This window comes from Simochromis diagramma, unplaced genomic scaffold (assembly GCF_900408965.1).
Source record: "Simochromis diagramma unplaced genomic scaffold, fSimDia1.1 OVJJ01000646.1, whole genome shotgun sequence".
Taxonomy (NCBI): domain Eukaryota; kingdom Metazoa; phylum Chordata; class Actinopteri; order Cichliformes; family Cichlidae; genus Simochromis; species Simochromis diagramma.
In genome coordinates this window covers 78,515-99,912 of record NW_024387279.1, presented here as the reverse complement: position 1 = coordinate 99,912, position 21,398 = coordinate 78,515, and the positions used below count along the sequence as shown (strand labels likewise).

The 21,398-nt window shown below is 41.4% G+C and overlaps 1 protein-coding gene across 6 annotated transcripts in view; it reads left to right on the top strand.

Annotated features, from left to right (window-relative positions):
- The first annotated feature begins 7,371 nt into the window (after positions 1-7,371).
- plekha6 (pleckstrin homology domain containing, family A member 6) overlaps positions 7,372-21,398 on the top strand; it is a 61,434-nt gene continuing 47,407 nt past the window's right edge. For 4 of the 6 annotated variants that reach the window (XM_040003328.1, XM_040003327.1, XM_040003329.1 and 1 more), the window contains exons 1-3: positions 7,372-7,503; positions 7,927-8,027; positions 20,692-20,784. In XM_040003328.1, the coding sequence (XP_039859262.1) occupies positions 20,774-20,784 (11 nt within the window). In that variant the 5' untranslated portion in view covers positions 7,372-7,503; positions 7,927-8,027; positions 20,692-20,773. Of the gene's footprint in view, positions 7,504-7,926; positions 8,028-20,691; positions 20,808-21,398 lie in introns of all 6 variants that reach the window. The other 2 variants (XM_040003325.1, XM_040003326.1) reach the window with 2 other exon arrangements.

The window sequence follows — 21,398 nt, the reverse complement described above, 5'->3', positions numbered from 1 at the left end:
GGGTTGCCCAGGTGGCCTCTTTCCACTACGAGATCAAGTATCGTTCGGGTAAGAGCAATATTAATGCTGATGCCCTTTCTCGATTCCCCACTGCCCAGCATAGCACCTGGAAGAGGCTGGATCAGAGCGTGGAGTCACTTCAGCAGCCATTGAACTGACCTGTGAGGCAGAGGGGAGTGACTGGGCAGAAGCATAAGCTGGCGATCCGGATATTCAAGTGGTAAAGCAACTTGTGGAAGCTCATGTCGCGCCCATAAAGTTAGAACGTCAGACATTGTCACATGGTGTGCGGCGACTCCTGCAGCAACAACAAAGACTTCTGATCCAAGATGGCATACTGTGCCGTAAAGTGCTGGATGAATATACCCAGGAGATTCGTTATCAAGTTGTGTGTCCCAGTTCCAAGTGCCATGAGGTGTGGCGGAGGATCCACGAGGCTGCTGCCCATGCGGGGATAGAACGAACCCTCTCTCGGATACGGCAGCGGTTCTACTGGGTTAACATGGAAGGGCAGGTACATCAGTTTCATCTGGGTTGTGTCCTCTGTAGTTTACAGAAGGAGAGAGTAGAACCTAGGGCTCCACTACACCCTATTTCAGTCTCATACCCTTTGGAGGTCGTAGGCATGGATTTCCTGTCCTTAGGCCGGCCCACTGACACTTACCAGGTCATACTTGTGGTTACTGATCTGTTTACACAGTTCGCTTGGGCTATCCCTACAATAAACCAAACAGCAGAGACTACAGTAAAGGCTTTGTGGAAGTATGTGATACAGCCGTTCGGTTGCCCAGGCCGACTCCACTCCGACCGTGGGTCTAATTTCGAATCTGCATTAATGAAACAACTCTGTGATACCTATGGTATAACTAAAAGCCGCACGACACCGTACCACCCTGCAGGGAATGGTAGTGTAGAACGTTTCAATCAGACCCTATTGAACATGCTTCGCTCACTAGAATCAGTTAGACAGAGTCAGTGGGTAGGAAATCTGCCAGAACTCGTCCATGCTTATAACAATACTATCCATATTTCCACAGGTTATGCGCCTGCCTATTTGATGTTTGGTCGACACTTGAGACTTCCCGTGGACGTGGCATTAGGCGTGGCCCCCCAGCAGGCGAGGCAGGATGTAAGTGAATGGGTGTATTCTCATCAACAGAAACTCTCCCTAGCTTACCGTTTGGCTGAGCAGAGGATGTATAGGGCTGCCTCCCAACACAAAAGCCAGTATGAGAAGAGAGGTTGTACCCTCCCACTGTTGCCCGGAGAGAGAGTCTGGGTACGTGACCGAAACAGGCAGGGCAAAGGAAAACTGTGTTCCTGGTGGTCTGCTGAGCCGTATGTGGTGTTGGAACAGGTGGGAGATACGGGCTTAGTGTATAAGGTCAAACCAGAAAAGGGGGTAATATACAAACTTTACACAGGAATGCCTTGAAAGTGTGCATTGCTCCTCAAACAGACTTTACCCCTCCTATGGAGGAGCCAACCACAGGCACTTCGGATTTCCCAGTGCCAGTGTTTTATGGGTTTTTACCCCCTAGCTGGGATAGCTCAGTAGGTAGAGTGGTGACCCCATGATCGGAAGGTCGGTGGTTCGACTCCACTGAACGGCTACCCTGAGGTACCCCTGAGCAAGGTACCGTCCCTACACACTGCTCCCCGGGCGCTGCATTGGTGGCTGCCCGCTGCTTCACTGGGTGAATGGGTTAAATGCAGAGGAACTATTTCCCTACGGGGACTAACATGCACACTTTACACTTTACTACTGATTGTGTGTCACCTCACCAGAGTGACTCAGGTATGTCCCTTAGACGGTCCACTAGGACCACGCGTGGGATTCCACCAGAGCGTTATAGGGAGATGGAGCATTAGCAGGGACTGCTAATATTTCAGTGTGGGGGGGTGTCATCCAGGGAAGGACGGATGTTGTTTTGCTTTGCTTGTGTTCTAATGTGAAGTGTGTTTATTTATTTTTTATATTGTATGTTTTGGTTATATCTTGTGGAGTGTTTTATTTCTATTGCATGTTTTGGTTACATCTGTCAATTTGTCCTGGAGAGACTCCGCCCTTTTCCCGTTTTACTAATTTGACACACCTGAGAGGAAAGGAGCGGGTGATGATTTACAGAGAGTGCTGAGTGACACAGAAAAGGCTGGTGGAGGTTGGCGTTGTGGGAAACGAGGAGACGACGCCAGCGAGCAGGGATCGGAGCGAGTGATCCGACAGCTGGAGTTATTGGAGGCCAGATCACGCTTCTGTGGGGAACTAGAGGCGGCGAGACAGTGTTCTACCTCCACGGCGAGACGGGTCGGTGCCGATTGGCGTGTTCAAGGAAGCGGCGGGCAGAGTTAAGAGCTCTGCCCACCCGGGCGCGCCGGAGCGGAGAATACAGACAGGAAGGCGAGGACGCCGCCGGGTTTCCCCCTTGCACACTGCTTGCCTGGATATTTATTTTTTTAGTGACTTTTATATCGTGGCGGATGCCACTGGGTTTTAATGTTGTGTTTTATTAATGTTTATTGTGTTGTTCCCTGGCCAGGGTTGTTTTAATTCATTTTACATTTTAACTGTTTAAATATAATAAATTATATTGTAGCGGGTCAGGGCTGTTCGGGGTTCTGTTTGTACAGTTATGTTTGTTTATGTTGCCATAGTGACGGGTGACGCCCTCTCGCTGCGACGGTGTGTCCTTCCGGGGTCAGAGGGCGCCCTGTGTGTTGTTGTTGTTGTTGCCGCGCTGAGCAGTTAGCTAGCAGCAGTGTTCTGGCTGATTGGGACCCACACCCAGTTTCACACCTTGTCTCAGGCGATTAGAGGATCATCAGGGGGTCCTTTTGTCCCTCTGTGGGGGGTTACTCCCACTAGGTTTAAATCTGGGACTCCCCACCATTTGACCTTAGAACTGAAGAAGCTTCTTGGATGAGAGGTGAAACGTCTTCAAGCAACTTAAAGAAGTCCAGACGCTTTTCTTTGCAAGCTCCTTAGACTTCTGTGTGTACAGTTATCGCAAAATCTAAAATTATGGCTTTAGATACCTTATGTAAGACTTATGACCTCGATAAACAAGACTTCTTCCGATACTTGCGATTTTGTGACTATATTGGCAAAAGAATAAACAGCTGTGTCCTTGGAGACTTCTCGATTGTTATCATCTTCATTGACGCTTATGACTCCGAGAGTAACAAAGCACTGATAAGTAAAGTGTACAAATGTATGATTAAGCTTAAAAGGACTCAACAATTTACATAAAACAGAAATGGGAAAGAGAAATGGACATTGAGATTACAGAAGATGGGTGGACAAGTATTTGGGTAACGCAGTTCACAACTACTAATTCCAACATGTGGCGGGAATTTTGTGAATGACATCTACCAATTCGGAACCATGATAACAGAGTTCTGGCCTATTGGAGCTGGCTCAGACCTGGCTTATCGAAGAACAAAAGCAGCTACAGCTGTTAAAAAACCCACAAGGCTGGCCAACATGATAGATAATGGGCAGGACTGTGTGTACTCAGACTGTGTTTTTTTGAATGCAATATGGATAAGATCTTGGAGAAGAACAACGGGAATTGAGAGACCTGGTGACTAGTGACGGACATTAGACCTACTGTAAAATTGGATGCAGTTTGTTTGCACTAACCAAAACCACTACCATCTTCATCTCATGTGGCCCCCCTGGCACCAGCTGGATGCTCAAGGCAAAAGCTGACGGGAATAACAATTCTCCCTTACATAATAAGACTGTTGTGACTCTCTCCCTCCTCATTCAAGGTCACCCGCGTCGACCGAAGATTGTTGACTTTTGCCTAACCGGGTGAAGGGACACTTTCTCTCGGCTGAACACGGAACACACACACTCACACACACGCCTACACATGTACACTGACACAGACCTACATCCACCCACCCCCCACCCCCTCCAAACACCTTTGAAGCTTATGTCTTCTATGTTGTGAGATGTGATGATTCATGTGCTATTTGCTGAGGTTTTTTTCTGTTCTCAAACTGAGCTCAGTCTGGGGGAGTTCTTTTTTCTCCTCGTCTTTCCTCATGTAGTGCATTTTCCATTGTTATACTGTACCTCTCTGACCTGTCTTCCCCATGTGATGTTGTGTAATGTATGTATGGTCGGAAGGGTAAGATGGAGTTGGCAAAAGGTCGGCAGCCTTAACCCAATTTCTTTCGGGGTCAACCTTCGGGATCAATAAAGTTTAATTGAATTGAATTGAATTATATGTTTTTTCATAGGACCTAAACAAAAGTCTAAATTCAGTGCTACACCTGTGCTGTGCTTGAGAAACTGTGGGGAGGTGTCAGAGTTCCTGGGTCTTTGACCCAGTGCTTTCAGTTTTGTCATGTTAAGTTTATGTTGCCACATCAATGTTCTCACTTCCTGCTTTTCCTGTGTCAGCTCGTCTCTTGTGTCGTTAGTCAGATTATGTTCAGCTGTGTACTCACCGGTCTCTCATTATCATCCTTATCAGTCTGTGTATTTAAGTCCTCTGTTTCCACTCGTTCACTGTTGTGTCATTGATGTTATGTTGTCGTTTCTGCCTGTGTTCAGTTCAGCCAGCCATTGAGTCTTTCAGCCAGTCAGTCCTTTCGTTCCTGCCCTGTTCATCCACTCTTTATAATAAACAATCTTCCGTTCTTCACTATCCATGAGTCCTGCGTTTGGGTCACTTCCTCGCCTCCACACAACACAAATCCTGACAGGAAGTCACGGCGAAGAAAATGGCTGGGATTTATCAACTGTGGTAGCATTCTTTAATGCATAGAACTTCCAGCAGCAGCAGCAGTCATTTTGCCATATCATTTTTTGATTGGTCGACATGGTGCCTTTTTCCACCAACATGAACGGGCTGTTTTTTGTTTGTTTTTTTTATTTTTTGCTCATAAGCAGAGAGTGCTCGCTGCGCTGTCCTTAGACAGTAAACGTGACAAAACTATTGAAGAAAAAACGCATATATATTGTTTATCATGACTCTGGTTTTACGTGGCCTATCAACACAATTTAAAAACTGGTATATATCACCTTGTTGCTTTGTCATCTTAAAGTGGTCATGTGATTGGCTTACCAAGACTACTTTATTCTTCCTCAGCCAAACAGCAGCACTCATGCGATTGGTTTGCCCCCTGAGCTCCAGGTGTTGTGCCAAAAAGTGATCATCTACCAGACAGTGATTGCTTCCCGCAGGAGCGTGCACAGCTGCTTAAAGCTGTAGCGCCCAGATTACTTACATAGACAGCTACTTCCATTCAACTGATATAAGGTGCGGTAGGCTAAAGACAGCTTCAACCGTCTGTTTGTTGAAAAATAGTAACGCGACCGCACCGCATTTTCTTTCTTTCTTCCTTTCTTTCTTTCTAACGGTAACAGCGTTGTAACGATAGGAATAGCAATTAGTTAGATTACTCGTTACTAAAAAAATTAACGGCGTTAGTAACGCTGTTACTTGTAACGCCGTTATTCCCATCACTGGATTCCACCCTCAAAGATATCATCGATCTGATGAAAGCTAATCTGCTGCTTTTTTCTGACTATCCTCGGCAAACATTGGTGATGATATCGTTGTGGAAGTTGATAAGGCAATAAAACAACACACCTATAGAGTGAATCCTACCAACCAACTGGTTTTAATGCAACAGTAAGTTGAATATCTAGTTAAACATGGGTTACCTGTGCCCAGTAGCAGTGCATGGAGTTCACCCTGTATTTTGGTGCCCAAACCAGATAACATCCCACGTTTCTGTACTGATTACAGAAAGGTTAATGCTACATACTAACGTATGTAGCATAAGCTAAGCTAGACCTCTCCGGAAAATTATAAAGGTATGATTAGATGATGTTCGTCAACTGTGAAAACCAGCCTTCCCTGACACCACTTACTGAACCCACTGCTCCACTCCTCCCCTGCAGCAGAGCTCCCAATCACACTGCAGTCAGTTTTTAGTTTATTCTGGTTTACCTATTTCTGCTCATGTTTTTGTCATCTGCCATAATAAACTACACACTCTTTGTTAAAGTCCACATTTGGGTCATCTCAAAAGAAAACCACACAGTCTGCCACTGCTGTTTGTCTTTGTGTTCCTGCTCCCAGGATAGCTAAGGCCCAGCCATTCCCTGCAACTGTATCAGTTTCTCGGGTGAGGGTGGCTAGGACGGCTTTGTCAACAAAGATATGTTTATTTACTTCACTGACCCCATTCCCAGATGGCCAAATCCCTACACTCTGAGCATCTCTGTGGGACTGAAATGCGTTCTGTGGAGGAAACAAAGAAGTCCTTTAAAAATGTTGGTATATTTGGCTGATCCCAAATGCTCCTATGTCGTTCTGCTCCTCTCATCACCCAACTAAGTGACTCACTATTCGTATGAAATAAGAAGACCATATGGTTGCGAATCTGATGATACATTTACAAAAACATCAACATAGGTTTGACCTAGGCTGCAAACCAAGTCAAGGAAACAGTCCTCTTGCCTACCAAAAATCCCAATGTACAGACACTGAAGTATAATGACCTTACCAATGGTGGAGTGGAAACGAGTCCAGCCTCTTCCCAGGAGACTAGTTCCAGAAACAAGACTGTGTATTGATGTGGTCCTACCTTTATTTCCATGGTATCTCTCAACCTCACATAAAAGTTCTGGCTTCTTCCTTTACTAACATTAATGTTAATTATTGTCTGTGTGATTTTAAAAATACTATACCATACAGTAAAATGTCCCAGAGAAATTCTGGGACATTTTAGTTTAACGTTGTAAAATGTTTTCATTCATTTATTTTGTGCACTGCACCGTTTTTGCATTCATTGTGTTTTCTGTTCAAATAGTTTTGCTTTTTCAGTCTTATCGACCACTACTGCCATGTACTTTTTCAATAGTAATATTCCAAATAGAACGAAGTATTTTATTCTATTTGCATAGTACTTTTTATATTGTATATAGTATTTTATTCTAGTTTGTATAGTTATTCTATTCTACTGTTTTTTCCCCTTTTTTTCTTAATTTTTACTGCTCTTAACTTGTACTTTCTGCCATGACCAAAAGATTTCCCACATGTGGGATTAGGTTTATCTTGTCTTATGGCTCCAGTCTATAAATATAATAAATCAATACATTTTTCACATATGCATGGGAGCAATGAGCAGAATTGGAGAAGCGCTCAAACATGCAAGCACATGCGTTGCTTGAGTCTCATTGGTGCAGGCAAGCAGCAGGTTCAGCTGGCTGGGCTTAGATTCTTGCAACACTTAGTCACATGGGCTGATGATTATCTCACACAAATAGGCACACAGAGCAGGGATCTGTGTATTCTGTGATTGCACAAGCCCTTCCCCCTCCCTTTAGAGCTCTCTCCCTGTCGCTCCCTCCGTCTCTCTGCTTCCCTGCCCTTTTCTGTTGTCTCTATTTTTCTCTGTAGTGCACGCCTACACGTAAAGGCACACACTCAGCCAAAGCAAAATTGTCGGTGCGCAGCTACATTTGCGATTTAAGAGGTAGGAAAACACTGATTATTTTTCAAACTACTTCAATTTTCATGTGTTTTATTCTTTAGTCAGTGCTGGTACGCCCCTTCTACAGTACGCCTGTTTATCTCCACTCGATACCTTTGGGTATGTGTGAGGAGGAATGTCTGTGCCTTTGTCACTGCATATCACAGGCTTGTTCAGACCATTATGGACCTATATTGTGGGAAACTTTCAATGTGGAAGCTGAGGGGATTGCTGGGTGTCCTAGAAGAGCAGTTCTTATTCCAGTCATGTTTGGGCTAGACATTCCTGCTTCCTTTTATTGTTTCTTAATCCTGCCAATTTTTACTAACCCAAGCTGTAATTGCTATTTCTCTCACATATTTGTAGCACTACTCAAGTGTAATATTCTGGATATTTTTTTTACATTTTTAATTTTTTTATTCACAGATGACAAAGAGGATACAGTGTTAGGGAGTCTGCCCCTGCTCAGTTTCCAGATTGGAGGAGTAGAGCTTTCAGAAAACATCACCTGCAAATTTGCCTTTAAGGTCAGTAACTGAACATTACAAAAGGTTCATATGTAATTGCTTGTTATGGAAGAAATACATTGTGTATTGAACAGCATAGATCTATTAAATGACTTTGGAATGTGCAATTGTTGCAATAAATGCATTGGTTCTTATATAATGCTTTTCCATCTTAGCAGTCAAAGCATTCGCTTCACTCTCCCATTCATACATGAGTATGTATTTTCTATGTAAGTGCTTATAGCTAACTTTCACACTCCAACAGATCCATCCAAGAGCAACTTAGTTAGTAGGTTAGTATTCTGGTAATCGCCAATCTTCTGATTAGCAGATGACCTGCTCTACCTCCTGAGCTAAAGCCACTTCTGTAGTCTTTAGTCTGTAGCTTAGTGGAAAGCAAATATGACTTGGTTCTTCGTATTAGTGTACTTTGCCTTAACTTATACAACTGATTAATGAAGGTCTTTAGAACGGTTCTCTTTAGCACAAGATGATTTTTATAATGAAATAGGCAGCTGTTATAATATCCCATATAGTGGGATGGTTGTTACCTGTTCTCCTGAGTGATAACAGTTCTTCACAGAATAGCTGTTTTAACCCCTGAGCTCCCTTGTGCAACAAAACGTCTCATTGAAAAAATTAGGATTTGCTAATGTTGGAACTTTGTTGTTGTTTTTTTGCCTTGGTGTAGTGAAGGATGTTGATTTGGTACTGGCTAATAAAAGTTTAATAGCCTTGGGCTGAGGCAACGTTTACATCATAGTGAAAGATTTATGTTTTATTTTCATTTAAAGAAAAGACCTGGGATTAGAACAATGGATTATTATTAAAATATATTCAGTTATTTTAAATGGTAAATGGACTGATTCTTATATAGCGCTTTTCTACTCTCCCGGAGTACTCAAAACGCTCTATACAACATGCCTCATTCACCCATTCACTTCTAAACACAAGTGCAAACTAATCTACATTCACATTTATTCACACTCCAATGAATGCATCGGAGGGCAACTTGGGGTTAGTATCTTGCCCAAGGATATTTGACATGTAGACTGGGGAAGCCAAGGATCGAACCACCGACCTTCCAATCAGTAGCTGATGTGCTCTACCACTTGAGCCACCACACCCCATTTCAGTCTTTAGTACATTATGTTTGCCTTTTATTTTCAGCTTTTACTGCAATCACTGTTTTCTTTTTCACTTTTCAGTAGATCTATGCTTTTCTGTCACTCTTTCTCTTCACTAGTGCAAACTCTGGCTCAAAGTCCAGTTTATGTACCCAGTGTGTACACACACACAAACAAAAGCCCATGTAGGTTGTTTACTGAGTGGAGACAGACTGCTTTTTTTTTCTTCTAAAGAACATGAACTGAAAACCCCTTTTTTTTTTTAAATTCAGTGTTGTTACAGTACTTAGTACTCTTGTCTCTTTTCCTCATAACTAAGGTATTTGGTTTTGGGTGTACAGAGACCATACAGTTACATAATAGCAGGTCCATCAGTGAGTGGTGTACTCAACCAGCTAAGTCAAACTGTGTTTTTTTGTCTTGTTAATCCTGTTGCAAAGTGTTAAAACGTTAAAACGAACACAGATAATTGCAACTCTTGTTTTCACATTTACAGAAGCATGCGGGAGGTCATTGCTGACCATTTTCAGTGTAGCAAGATTTTTTTCCTTGCTAATAACAAAAATAGATTGGTGAATATGTAATAAAAATCTTTCTGTTAAGTTCAGAAAAGCGGTCATTTTGAAACCATGAACATGGACACAAAAATTTCAGGTCCTTCAGTTCATTGTGTAGTTTTTATGATATAGCTGCATCTGGCTGGGTATGTGTTTATGTATGAGACAGATAATCAAGGCATTTCAGTTTTTTTATCAGCATGGTTCAAATATCAGCTCAACTAGCAAGCTATTGAAACCGGTTTTATCAGCAGATTTACCACCTTCCTGTACAGTGGTGTGGGTTAACCTAGGGTACATTTAAGGGTTTCAGTAAAGTTGACAAATGTGCAACTAAAAGTTATGTTTCATCTTAGTGTTCAAGCCAAACCAAAATTATTATATTTTAATAGAAATATTTAATCAAATGTCAAAGCACTTTATACAACTTGCCTCATTCAGCCAAGCACTTCCTTCTACTGAAGTGCTTTCTATCTAATATTCATACATCAGAGGGTAACTTGGTATTAGTATTTTGTCCATGGATATTTGACATGCAGACTGGAGCAGCCATGGATCAAAACCACCAGCCTTTCAATTAGGAAAGGATCTGCGCTACTATCCGAGTTACAGCCACCTGAGAAGAACTCAAGGTTCTATATCATGTCAATTTCTCCTTTATGGCAAATAAGGCTGGCTTGTCAGATTTATTCACAATATCAGCTATTGTGCTAGATTTATCTGAAAGTCTTATGCTGTGGGACTGCATATGACTGACACTTTCTTTTTACTATTCTTAAAGTTAAACTAAGGACGCAGAAATACGAGTGGGTTTTAAAAAACGATTTTCCCAAGTCAAATTAATTTTATCTTAAATAAAGCAATATCGATTCATTAAATCTCAAATCGATTTTTTAAATGTAAATGGACTTTGCCAGAAATGCCAGAATCTCAGGTTAAAGCTCACAAAACTATTTTAATGACCACTAAACAGCTAAAACAGTAAATGAGAGCAGTTACACGGATTCAGCACAAAGATGTAAACACAGAGCATTGTTCACCCGATGGCACATACGCAGGCATGCCATCTGAGCTGAAAGCCAACATCTAACAGATTCTAAAGATGCAGGTTTCATCCCCAAAGTTCACTGAATCAGCAGCAAAAGAAGATCCAAATTATGCTTCACGTTTGATAAAAATTGTCATGAATTCCCTCCACCACAATAAAAATCACACTTCCTGTACAGCTCTCTCTCTCTCTCTCTCTCTCTCTCTCTCTCTCAGTGTACTCTACGCATCTGCATGCATCTATCCATCCACCCATTTTCTTACATTTATCTGAGTCACAGGGGAAGTTGTCACAGCAAGGATACCCAGATCTCTCTCTTGCCACCTCCTCCAGCTTATCCCGGGAAACATGAGGTGTCCCTGGGCCAGCTGATTTGTCCAGTGTACTGGGTCTGCCCCAAGGCCTCCTCCTAATGGCAGATGCCTCAAACACCTCACCTTGTCAGATGCCCAAATCACTGAACCACTTTGGCCCCAGTCCATCTGACAATCTCATGCCTCATGAGCGAGACTCGGATATACTTAAACTCCTCCACTGGGGCAGTCACTTGTCCCTGACCTGAAGTAGAGACTCCACCCTTTTCTGGCTGAGGACCATAGCTTCCGACTTGGATGTTCTCATTCTTATATCTGCTGTTTCACACTCAGCTAAGAACCACTCCAGTGTGAGCTAAAGGCCACTGCCTGATAAGACCAACAGAACCATACAGAATAATCTGAAAAAATAAGAGATGCAATTCTATGGCCACTAAAATGGTAGCCTTTTGCCACCTGGCTATGAGTAGAAATTCTATCCATAAAAACACAGAGCAAAATTGGTCACAAAGGGAAGCCCAGGCAGAGTCCAACCCGCACTGGGAATGAGTCTGATTTTCTAGTTCAAAGGTGGGGCCCAGTAACCCTACTCCAGAATACACTTGCTTTTTTCTCTCACAAAGGGGTTGACTGAATTGCTCTTTGTCTAGCCCCTCTTCCAGGACCAGTTTGTTTGGGAGACCCTGTCAGCGGGCGACTGTGATGAATGTACAGTAAATGTCCTGGTGGTGCGGGACCCAAATGCGGGACTTAAACGAAACAGGATAAACTCAAAGAAGCAGCTATATTGCTGTGAAAAAATCCAAATGAAACATAGAAGTGAAATAAAAACTAAATCTGAAAACTAGAACTAAGACTAGGAACAAACTCAGAAATAACCTGGAGGACAGGAAACATACACAGGAACATGGGATGATGTGTCAACAGGCAAATGAAAACAGGACTAAATATACAGAGGATAACAAGGGAATGAGAAACAGGAGGGAAACACAGCTGGAGCTAATCTGTCATAACAAGACAGAGAGGAAGCAAAAATGAGTAAACTAAAAATAGGGCAAGGGACTATCAAAGTAAAATAGGAAACATGAGTCACACACTGAGACACGGGACTTGATACTGGGACCAGGGAAGAATAAGATCAGATAAACCTTTATTAGTCCCACATGTGGGAAATTTTTTGGTCACAGCAGAAAGTACATGTTAAGAGCAGTAAAAATTAAGAAAAAAAGAAAAAAAACAGAGTAGAATAAGATAAGATTGCTCTATTGGGAAAATTGCACTTGGTACTGTTGCACATTAGGGAGACAGGGTGAAAGTTATCATTGTGTTTTGGATGTGTGTGTGGGTCTGTCTGCCACAGCCTGCCACTGAAGGAGCTGCTCAGTGCTGTCAGAGTCTCCTGCATGGGGTGGGAGATGTTGTCCAACAGGGATGACAGATTAGCCACCATTCTCCTGTCACTCAACACCTCCACTGGGTCCAGAGGGCATCCAAGAACAGGGCTGGCCCTTCTGATCAGCCTGTTCAGTCTCTTCCTGTCCCCAGCAGAGATGCTGCCGCCCCAGCAGACCACACCGTAAAAGATGGCTGAGGCCACCACAGAGTCATAGAAGGTCTTCAGGAGTGGGCCCTTCACGCCAAAAGACCTGAGTCTCTGCAGCAGGTACAGCCTGCTCTGACCTTTCCTGTAGAGGGCGTCTGAGTTATGAGTCCAGTCCAGTTTATTGTTCAGATGAACACCAAGGTACCTGTAGCTGTCCACAGTCTCAATGTCCATACCTTGGATGTTCAGTGGTTGCAGTGGAGGATGTTTGTGCCTGCGGAAGTCTACCACCAGCTCCTTGTTTTTATTAGTGTTGATCTGGAGGTAGTTCTGCTGGCACCAGTCCACAAAGTCACGGGTCAGTTCTCTGTACTCCTTGTCGTCCCCATCAGTGATGAGGCCGACTATTGCACAGTCATCAGAGAACTTCTGCAGGAAGCACTGGGTGGAGTTGTGGGAGAAGTCTGCAGTGTAGGTGGTGAAGAGGAACGGAGCCAGAACCGTTCCCTGTGGGGCCCCCATACTGCAGACGACACTGTCCGACACACAGCCCTGAGTTTTCACATACTCCTTTGAGGTCCACACCAAGAAAAAAACGCAATGGAAAATTTTTTTGTTTGCATTTCTTAATGACTTGGGTGAATAATAACCACAATCAATATTTTTTTTCAAAAAAAAAAATTTAAATTAGCTTTTAAATTATTGATCTCTACCAAATGGTTGAGATTTCACTTAATGGTAAAAGTATGAAATGAAATAATGCAAATACAAGTACAGTAGATAATACAGTTGAAAAAATCTAATAAAGGGCCAAATTATAATTAAATTAATAACAAAAACTATCCAGGGCATTTGATACAGTTTATTTCTAGTAGCATGCCAGTGAATATTGCTGTATTCATTCCATCAAAGGAAAGTATTATATCAAACAACAAAATACATATTTTTGTAATCTGCAAATGTGAAAAATGTGCAACAGCACAAAATATTCAGGCCACTTCTAAATGAATGCTACTATGCAAAATCATTTTTGTTTTTATAAAAATAAAATAAAAACAGTGCAAATCGAGCACATCTGCTTGTGGTTTTGGTCGTTGGGGTTTTAGGGTGTAGCATTTATTCTGTGGTCTTGAAGAGCTGGATCATGGTTGTCTAACTCTAGATGCTGGCTTGTTAACTTGGTTCAGACACAGCCAGGTGGAAACCTTTTGAGAGTTGCGGTTTCTGATCCAGTAGAGCACAGTCCCTCTTGTAGACCAGGTATTCAAGTTAAGGATGTATCCGAACCGTGGAATTTGCCATCTCCTTAACTTGTTAATTATATCTTATTCTGTGACTTAACTTTCTGTTTATTTTAATCTTTTTGTACAGCGCTTTGTGACGACCTGTCCATGAAAAGCACTTAATAAAATAAACTTTACTTACTTACTTACTATAACTATAACTTGTCTTATACAGGTGTAATAGCATATCAGAAAGCTTAATTCCCCCCATATGTTAATTATATACAGGGATGAGTGATGGGCATGGGATGGTGATCTTTGCATTGGTCTCTTTGCTCCACTGTTTGACCGATGAAAAAACCATGAACCCACAGGCATTGTTTAGGAGGTTGACACATTTGGTGTCAAACCATTATATTCCAATCAGACCTGCATCAGAGCCTGTAGGTTCTGAGCTGAGGTTCTTTTATGGGTTTGCATAGTGTTTTTTTTTTTTTTTTTTACAACTTTGGCCCCTTAGAGGTAGCTTCTGTTTGTTTTTCACTTAGGGGAACATTGAAGAATGTAGACCCCCCTTGATACAGCAGCATGTCGTGGATGATGCCAGATAAACTTGCTTGGCAGAACAATTTAAAGCCCCACTCATCTGGTTTGTTTGCAATATAGTGGTGGAGAGTGCCAGCCCTTGTGGCTTCATATGAAACCATGACCTCAAACACACTGTGGTTGAAGGTGGATGGTATCATTAGTATCATGCCACAGGACCATGCGATTTTTAGCCATATAATTGTTTATAGTCCATATAGCACTTGTTAAACATGAAATTAAAATTTTGACAACTTAGTAATATTAATTTACCAGCTACTGTAATTTGGTTAAAAGGAAATCAGTTTTGATATTTCTGATTTCCACATGTTATTCTTGATTTTTACAATAATTGTTAATATTAACTCAGAAAGTTACAAAAATGACTTACTGAGGAAATTCACCATATTCTTGCTGTGCAAACACTTAATGTGATTTATCAATAGCAACGGATAAACACAATGGGTCTAGTGGTCTGAATTTATGTCAAAAAATCAATTTAAATAACATTTAGGTTATATCAGCAGTAGCACCATAAAGTGACAAATCAACCGTTTGGTTGACCACTTTTTAAAAAAATTATTAAACATTTAATTTCACTTTTTTTAATGGTGTCAAGTGACATACATCTGTTTAGTAAGTCATCTAACACTATCATATATCAAAAGATTATATCATCCTACCTTAGTTTCATCAAAAACACTCAAAATATGTTGGATGGTTTTTTGTTTCTGACTTCCTGGTTGGGAGAGGTATAAGAAGAGCCAACAGTTTAACAGTTTCCATTCACAGTGCCTTCTGGTGGATTTTTTTTTTTTTTGGCATTACAAATGTAAAACTATTGGTAGAAAAGACTCAATAAGGAAGGTCAATTTCAGTGAAAGCCTCAGTTAGCTATAGGGCCTGAAAATGTGCTCTACCATATCGTTGAGCAGAACGCTAAAGGGATACTGTGGTCGGTCAGTGAGGTAGTCCAGTATCCATGTTGTAAGGTGATGGTCCACTCCTGAGTTCTCCAGCTTGTCCTTCGGGACCATGGGCAGAATGCTGTTAAAAGCACTGGAGAAATCAAAGAACATGATTCTCACAATGCTCCCAGCGGGCTCTAAGTGAGAGAGGGAACAATGTAGGAGATGAATGAAAGCATCATCCACTCCAGTGCCAGGCTGGAAAGCGAAATGAAGTGGGTCCAGTGATGAGCTCACCAGGGCCAGAAGCTGTAACAGGACCAGCTGCTTCAGGGTCTTCAAGAGGTGGAATGTCAGAGCCACCGGCCTGTAGCTGTTGAGGTCCTTGGGGCGTGAGGTCTTTGGCACTGGTACAACACAGGAGGTTTTCCAGAGCCGTGGGACTCTCCCCAGCCTCAGCCTCCGGTTGAAGAGGTGCTCCATCACCCCACACAGTTGTCTGCGCATGACCTGAGGACCCTTGAGCTGATGCCATCTGGACCCGCTGCCTTCTTGGCTTTAATCCTCCTCAGTTCCCTCCTAACCTGGGTAGTTGAGAGAGACAGGCAGGAACCTTGTGCAGGATGTGTACTGGGTGCTGTGATTGGGGATGGGGATGGGGAGTTGTAACCGTGGTGAGTGGAGAAGGTGTGAAGTGGCTGAGGTTTCAGAGGTGGAACAGCAGCAGTGGGGGTGGGTGAGTCTGCAGCCGATGTTGGAGACTGCATCCTGGATGAATCAAACCTGTTAAAGAAAAGAGTCAGTTCATTTGTCCGCCTCACATCCCCCACAGGCAGAGAGTTTTGATCTTTGTGGCCCGAGATGGTTCTAAGACCTCTCCAAACTTTACTGACATTATTTTGCTGAAGCTGGTTCTCCATCTTCAACAGACTTAAGAACATAGCTGACTGGGGAAAACGAAAGAAAACACAGAAAACAGATACCGGAGATAAACGAACATGAAGACAAGCGAGACTAGATATGAAACGTAGGATACAGGGGAAGCACAGTAACAGAAACGTAGGGATTAGAATCTATCAATATAATCTGAGCAGAATAATTAAACAACTAGAAATCCAAATGATTAAAGTAGAAACCTAAACAATACCAGTAAAAGCCTAAGGAACAGAAACACTGGATCATAGACCCAGTACCATGACAGTAAAGGACTGTGTTGGACTGGTCCACAGTGGCTGTGGTGTTCATAGTCAGTGTGAGGTTATATCAAGTGTCGCTCAGATGTATTCAAATTTAAACTGAACATGCTTAGATTTATTCACAGAATTCAATACTGTTTATTCTGTCTAGTAAAAACACAGTATAAACAGTATATTGTAAGTGTAGGGAATGGAATTGAGCTAAGCTGCTTTTATCTTATTGAATTCAGTTCCACTAAGAGCAGTAAACCTTTATGTAGTTTCATGATCACAGTTGATCCATTGATCATAGACTGTGAACAAAAGAAAATCCATTTGAACTCACAAAAGAAATTATTTTTATTTGTGATCATTTCACCATACTGTGTCACTACAACCAAACTGAAGATTTTGCCTCCCACTAAAACCACTTTATTACCCTAACATATTAAGTTTCCTGTTCAAGTGTAAAAAGAAAAGTTTGTATTCCCATGGACTAATACAGTATTAGGTTTATTTAGCTGTAGTTTTACTTTTACTGGAGTCTTTTTTCACGCAAGTACCTATGCTTCATCTTAAGTAAATAATTTCTGTACTTTTGGCACCCCTATCTTTAGGATTTGACAAAATAACTGTATCTAATATTCAATTCCTTTTTATGTAACATGAGTACACTTTCTGTTTCCGAATATTAGCTCTATTGCTACCCTGTCCAATATTCTCCTGCCCTTCTGATTTGTGGTGAAGTGCTACTATACTAGTATTAGTAATTGTAGTCAGAAGAGATTTGTATATTTCTTGTGAGCATTAGCTTACTTTGTCTATCACTCTTGTCAATATATAAATTCCTGCGCTCTCTCATAGTACAAGGGGTGGCTGTCATCTACTGATCAGAAGGTTGGTGGTTCAATTCCTGGCTTCTCCTAGTCTGCATGCAATATATCCTTGGGCAAGATACTAACCCCAAATTGCTCCCCGATGCATCTGTCGGAGTATGAATGTGTGTGTGAATGTCAGTTAGAAAGCACTTAGAAAATGTGCTGGTGTGAATGGGTGAAAGCACAAGTTGTGTAAAGTGCTTTGAGTGTTCAGAAGAGTAGAAAAGCACTATATAGAAACTAGTCCATTTACCATTTACCATATTCCAGGAGCCTGCGTTTCATTTCAGCTGTGTTGTTGTGTATTGTAGACTATACTATTTTTACTGTTTATCATGCTACTGTAACAGAAAAATGTCCCTTGTTGGATCAGTAAAATATTTATTTAATGTGGATAGCATTCATTTGAATAACACTGACTACAATGAAAATTTAGCTGTAACCACAAAAAAGTTATTTTACTGCTTTTATAGGAGCTCAAACCCAACCCAAGGACGTACCAGGCTTAGAGCTGCGCTGTGGTTTTAGTGTTTTTCAGAGTGTTCAGTGGTTAGGAATTTTTTTTTTTTTGTTTATTGAGCTTCATTTATGCAAGTAATGTACTTAGGTCAAAGCTGAAGGGCACAGAAATATTTTATAGATGCATTAACATTTTGTTATATAAAATACAAAAACAATTGCATCCATAAGTATTTGACCTGATTTTGCCTCTTATTAAAAAGTGCTGAAGTTTAATTACATTTTTTGTTTAATTCAGGTTCTTTTTTTTTTCTACTTTTGAAGAGGTTTTATGTAGTGTGCTATTGTCTGCTTCATCTCTAGTTCACTGAAGCATATTATTGCCACCTTAGTATTTTCTTTATTGGCTTTGTTTTTCCTTTGTTTCTTCTCTATTTGTTCTTCCTTTCTTCCGTCTTTAATTGTTTCTCATCTTTTGTTTATTTTTCAGTCTTAAGTTTCCAGTGAGGAAACGTGAAACTGGAAACCTTACTATGTTTTTGCTCTATTGTCATTCCATTTCTTATATCATCTTTTTAGCCTTTTCTTTTTTAATTTATTTAATTTTTTTCTGCTTCCCAATCTAATGCCTTTGCCTAAATGCATTTTCATTTTGTGTTAGTTTTGGTAGTAAGTATAATAGCAAATAGTATACAGTAGATTTAAAAAGTATACAATAATTGTAAGTAATACGTTCATGATTTAAGAAAGGAGCAAAGAATGGAGGGATCAGTAACTTGTTCTCCTTCTTTCATTTTCTGCTCTTTAGAAAGAAAGAAAGGACAACAAAGAAGGGTTATACATATACGTACATGCACACACATGCTCTGCCCCAACCTCTGTTGCTAGGTTACTGCTGCGTCTTAATATTCAGCCATTTCACACAGTTGCATCACCCTCTGTGAGTGCTGGAGGTGGAGTCTCATGATGTTCCACCGTGGAAGGAAATGACTCTTGTTTATGAGTGACATCATGTCCTCTATCCACATTAGAGGACATCTTCTCAGCTTCTACACACACACACACACACACACACACACACACAGAGACATTGGTCACATTGTGTTTTCAGAGGCAGTATGCTTTAAAATTAGAACCGCAAATGAAAAGGAGGTATGAAAAATGTGTCCAACACTAAATCTACATCCCAGAATTTAAATCGGACTGACAGATATGAGTTTCTTGAAATATGAAGAATTACCTGTGTAGCAAAAATGGATTGATTATGTCATTATTTGAAATAACTACAGTACTAGATAAAGCAATTATTAATATTTAGTAGATATTTAAGGCATTGTGATCCATAGTGCACAGTGTGTTGAAGCTAGAGTATAGTGCAGCATTTTATAAAGAGCAGTGACTGGTGGCTTTTGTCACAGCTAATCTTTTCCTCCCCTCTGTGTTTTTTTTTCCCTCCCACTTTCATCTACACACATGAGGGCTTTGTCTTTTTGTTTTATTTGGAAACGCAGTTGGTAACAACATTAATATCCCAAAAGTTGTTTCTGTTCATCTGGACGTAGCGTTTTCAGTGGGAGAAACATTTTGTCACTCATCCAAGTGACTGCAGGTTTCCAAAATTATAAACAGTATATTTGCATAATGACTGAAACCAGTCCACTGAATGATTCATGGTCTGGTAGGTCAGTTCTTGATCATTATTATGCAAATTGGCATGACCATTGATCAACAACAACTGATCAATGGCCATGAGTACCATTCGCAGAGAGTTGGGGAATGGGTGCAATCACAGCATTGTAAGATAGTGAACAATACAGCATTAATATTTTATGTCTTACTCTGATTTAGAACTTCCCTGCCTGCAAGGAATGCACTATTATCTCTGTTGCACTGAACTGCATGTCATTTTTTCAGTTATTATCTGCATGTCATCTCTATTCTTCATCCTGGTTTAGTTCATAAAGTTTCACTTTCACCTCAAGAGAACATGTAAGGATTCTGGCATGCTACTTAGCAAAGCTAATCAGAAACTATACCCAGGATAATACTGAGCTATTAGCACTTTGGACTAGTTTGCATTCTAATTTTATTATTAAACGAAACCACACTCTGGGAATATGGTGGCACCACTAACCCACGAGCGTTTCAGAATAAAAAAGAAAAAAAAAACCCTTTATTTTATTTTATAATTTATAAAAGCCAGCTACCAATACTAATGCGCTTTTATTATTAATAAGTGTCAAAATTACTGCCTGCAGGATAGTAGTTTGTGTCACAATCTGGTTGTAGGAACTCAGGCGTTAGATGTCTCCAAAAAACAGTTTATTTACAGCACCAGTGCACAGTATATCCAGTGAAGGGAATCCAAAACTCCAGGGAATCACAGGGTAGCTCTCTCACAATCACACACGTTCACACAGCAGGGAGGTCACAGGTCCGGGGAGGAAGGTCTGAAGCAGGAGAGAAGGAAAGAGAAGAAACTAATCACGAATCTCAAATTACTAAGCACAAGTTCACAGGCGCTGCGAGAAACACTAACATCAGTAGTACAATCATCCAGCGACGAGAGGAATTGTGTTCCAGCCTCAAATAGTGCTCCCGGTGATGACAGGTGATTGTTGTCAGGTGTGTGGGCCAAGGGCGGGAGCCCACAATGAGCTCCGCCCAGGCAGAGAGGGAGAGAGAGAGAGAGAGAGAACCAAAACAGCACATGTAGCTTCGTGGGGCCGGCCGGGCAGGCACGGAGACCATGACAGTTTGAGACTGAGTTGAATGTGTTGCATCTCTTTGTTTCACTCTGCAGGTGTGGAAGGAAGAGGAGAAAAGTGCAAAAGGCAATTTAAAGCGTTTATTTGATTTTGCATTCAGGTGGAGCATGTCGGGACCAGGACATACTATTTCAGCACAGACAGCTATGCAGAACAGGAAGAGTGGATCAGAGCCCTGAGTGATGCTGCTGAGGTCAATAGTCAACCAAGAAACAGGTTCACACACACACATGCATGGAGCTATAAAGAGATTGAAAATGTGACGTCATTTCGGGGTAAAACCGCAAAGGATTGTGGGTACGAGTGGCAAGCGGTACTAGCGCACGCAGGCTTTCACGTGAAAACAGTTACACAGCCATAAAAAGAAACACAAAGAATGGCAAGAAGCTGTTGTATTATAAACGGCAATATCCGGTCGCATAACACTCACGGGAAGCGTCGTGGAAGAGAAATTGTTTAAGCCATGTTTCCGAAGTAACAAAGAGCCGACGGATGGCCTGGATTGCAGCCATTCGAAGACCAACTATACAATACAATACAATACAATTTTATTTATATAGCACATTTAAAAACCCGAAGGCACACCAAAGTGCTTCACAGTAATATGAAGAGTCAACTATAACGTCCCAGAACACTCCAGCTCACATGTTAGTCTGCTCCAAGCATTTCCACAAAGGTAAGTCTTCTGTTGTAGTTATTACGTAATTTATCATAACATAATTATTGATGTAGGTTACAATCAAGTCTTATATTGATTTGAATTGAATTCATTGCGCTATGCTGCTTTGTTCACTGTGGCTTTGCGGG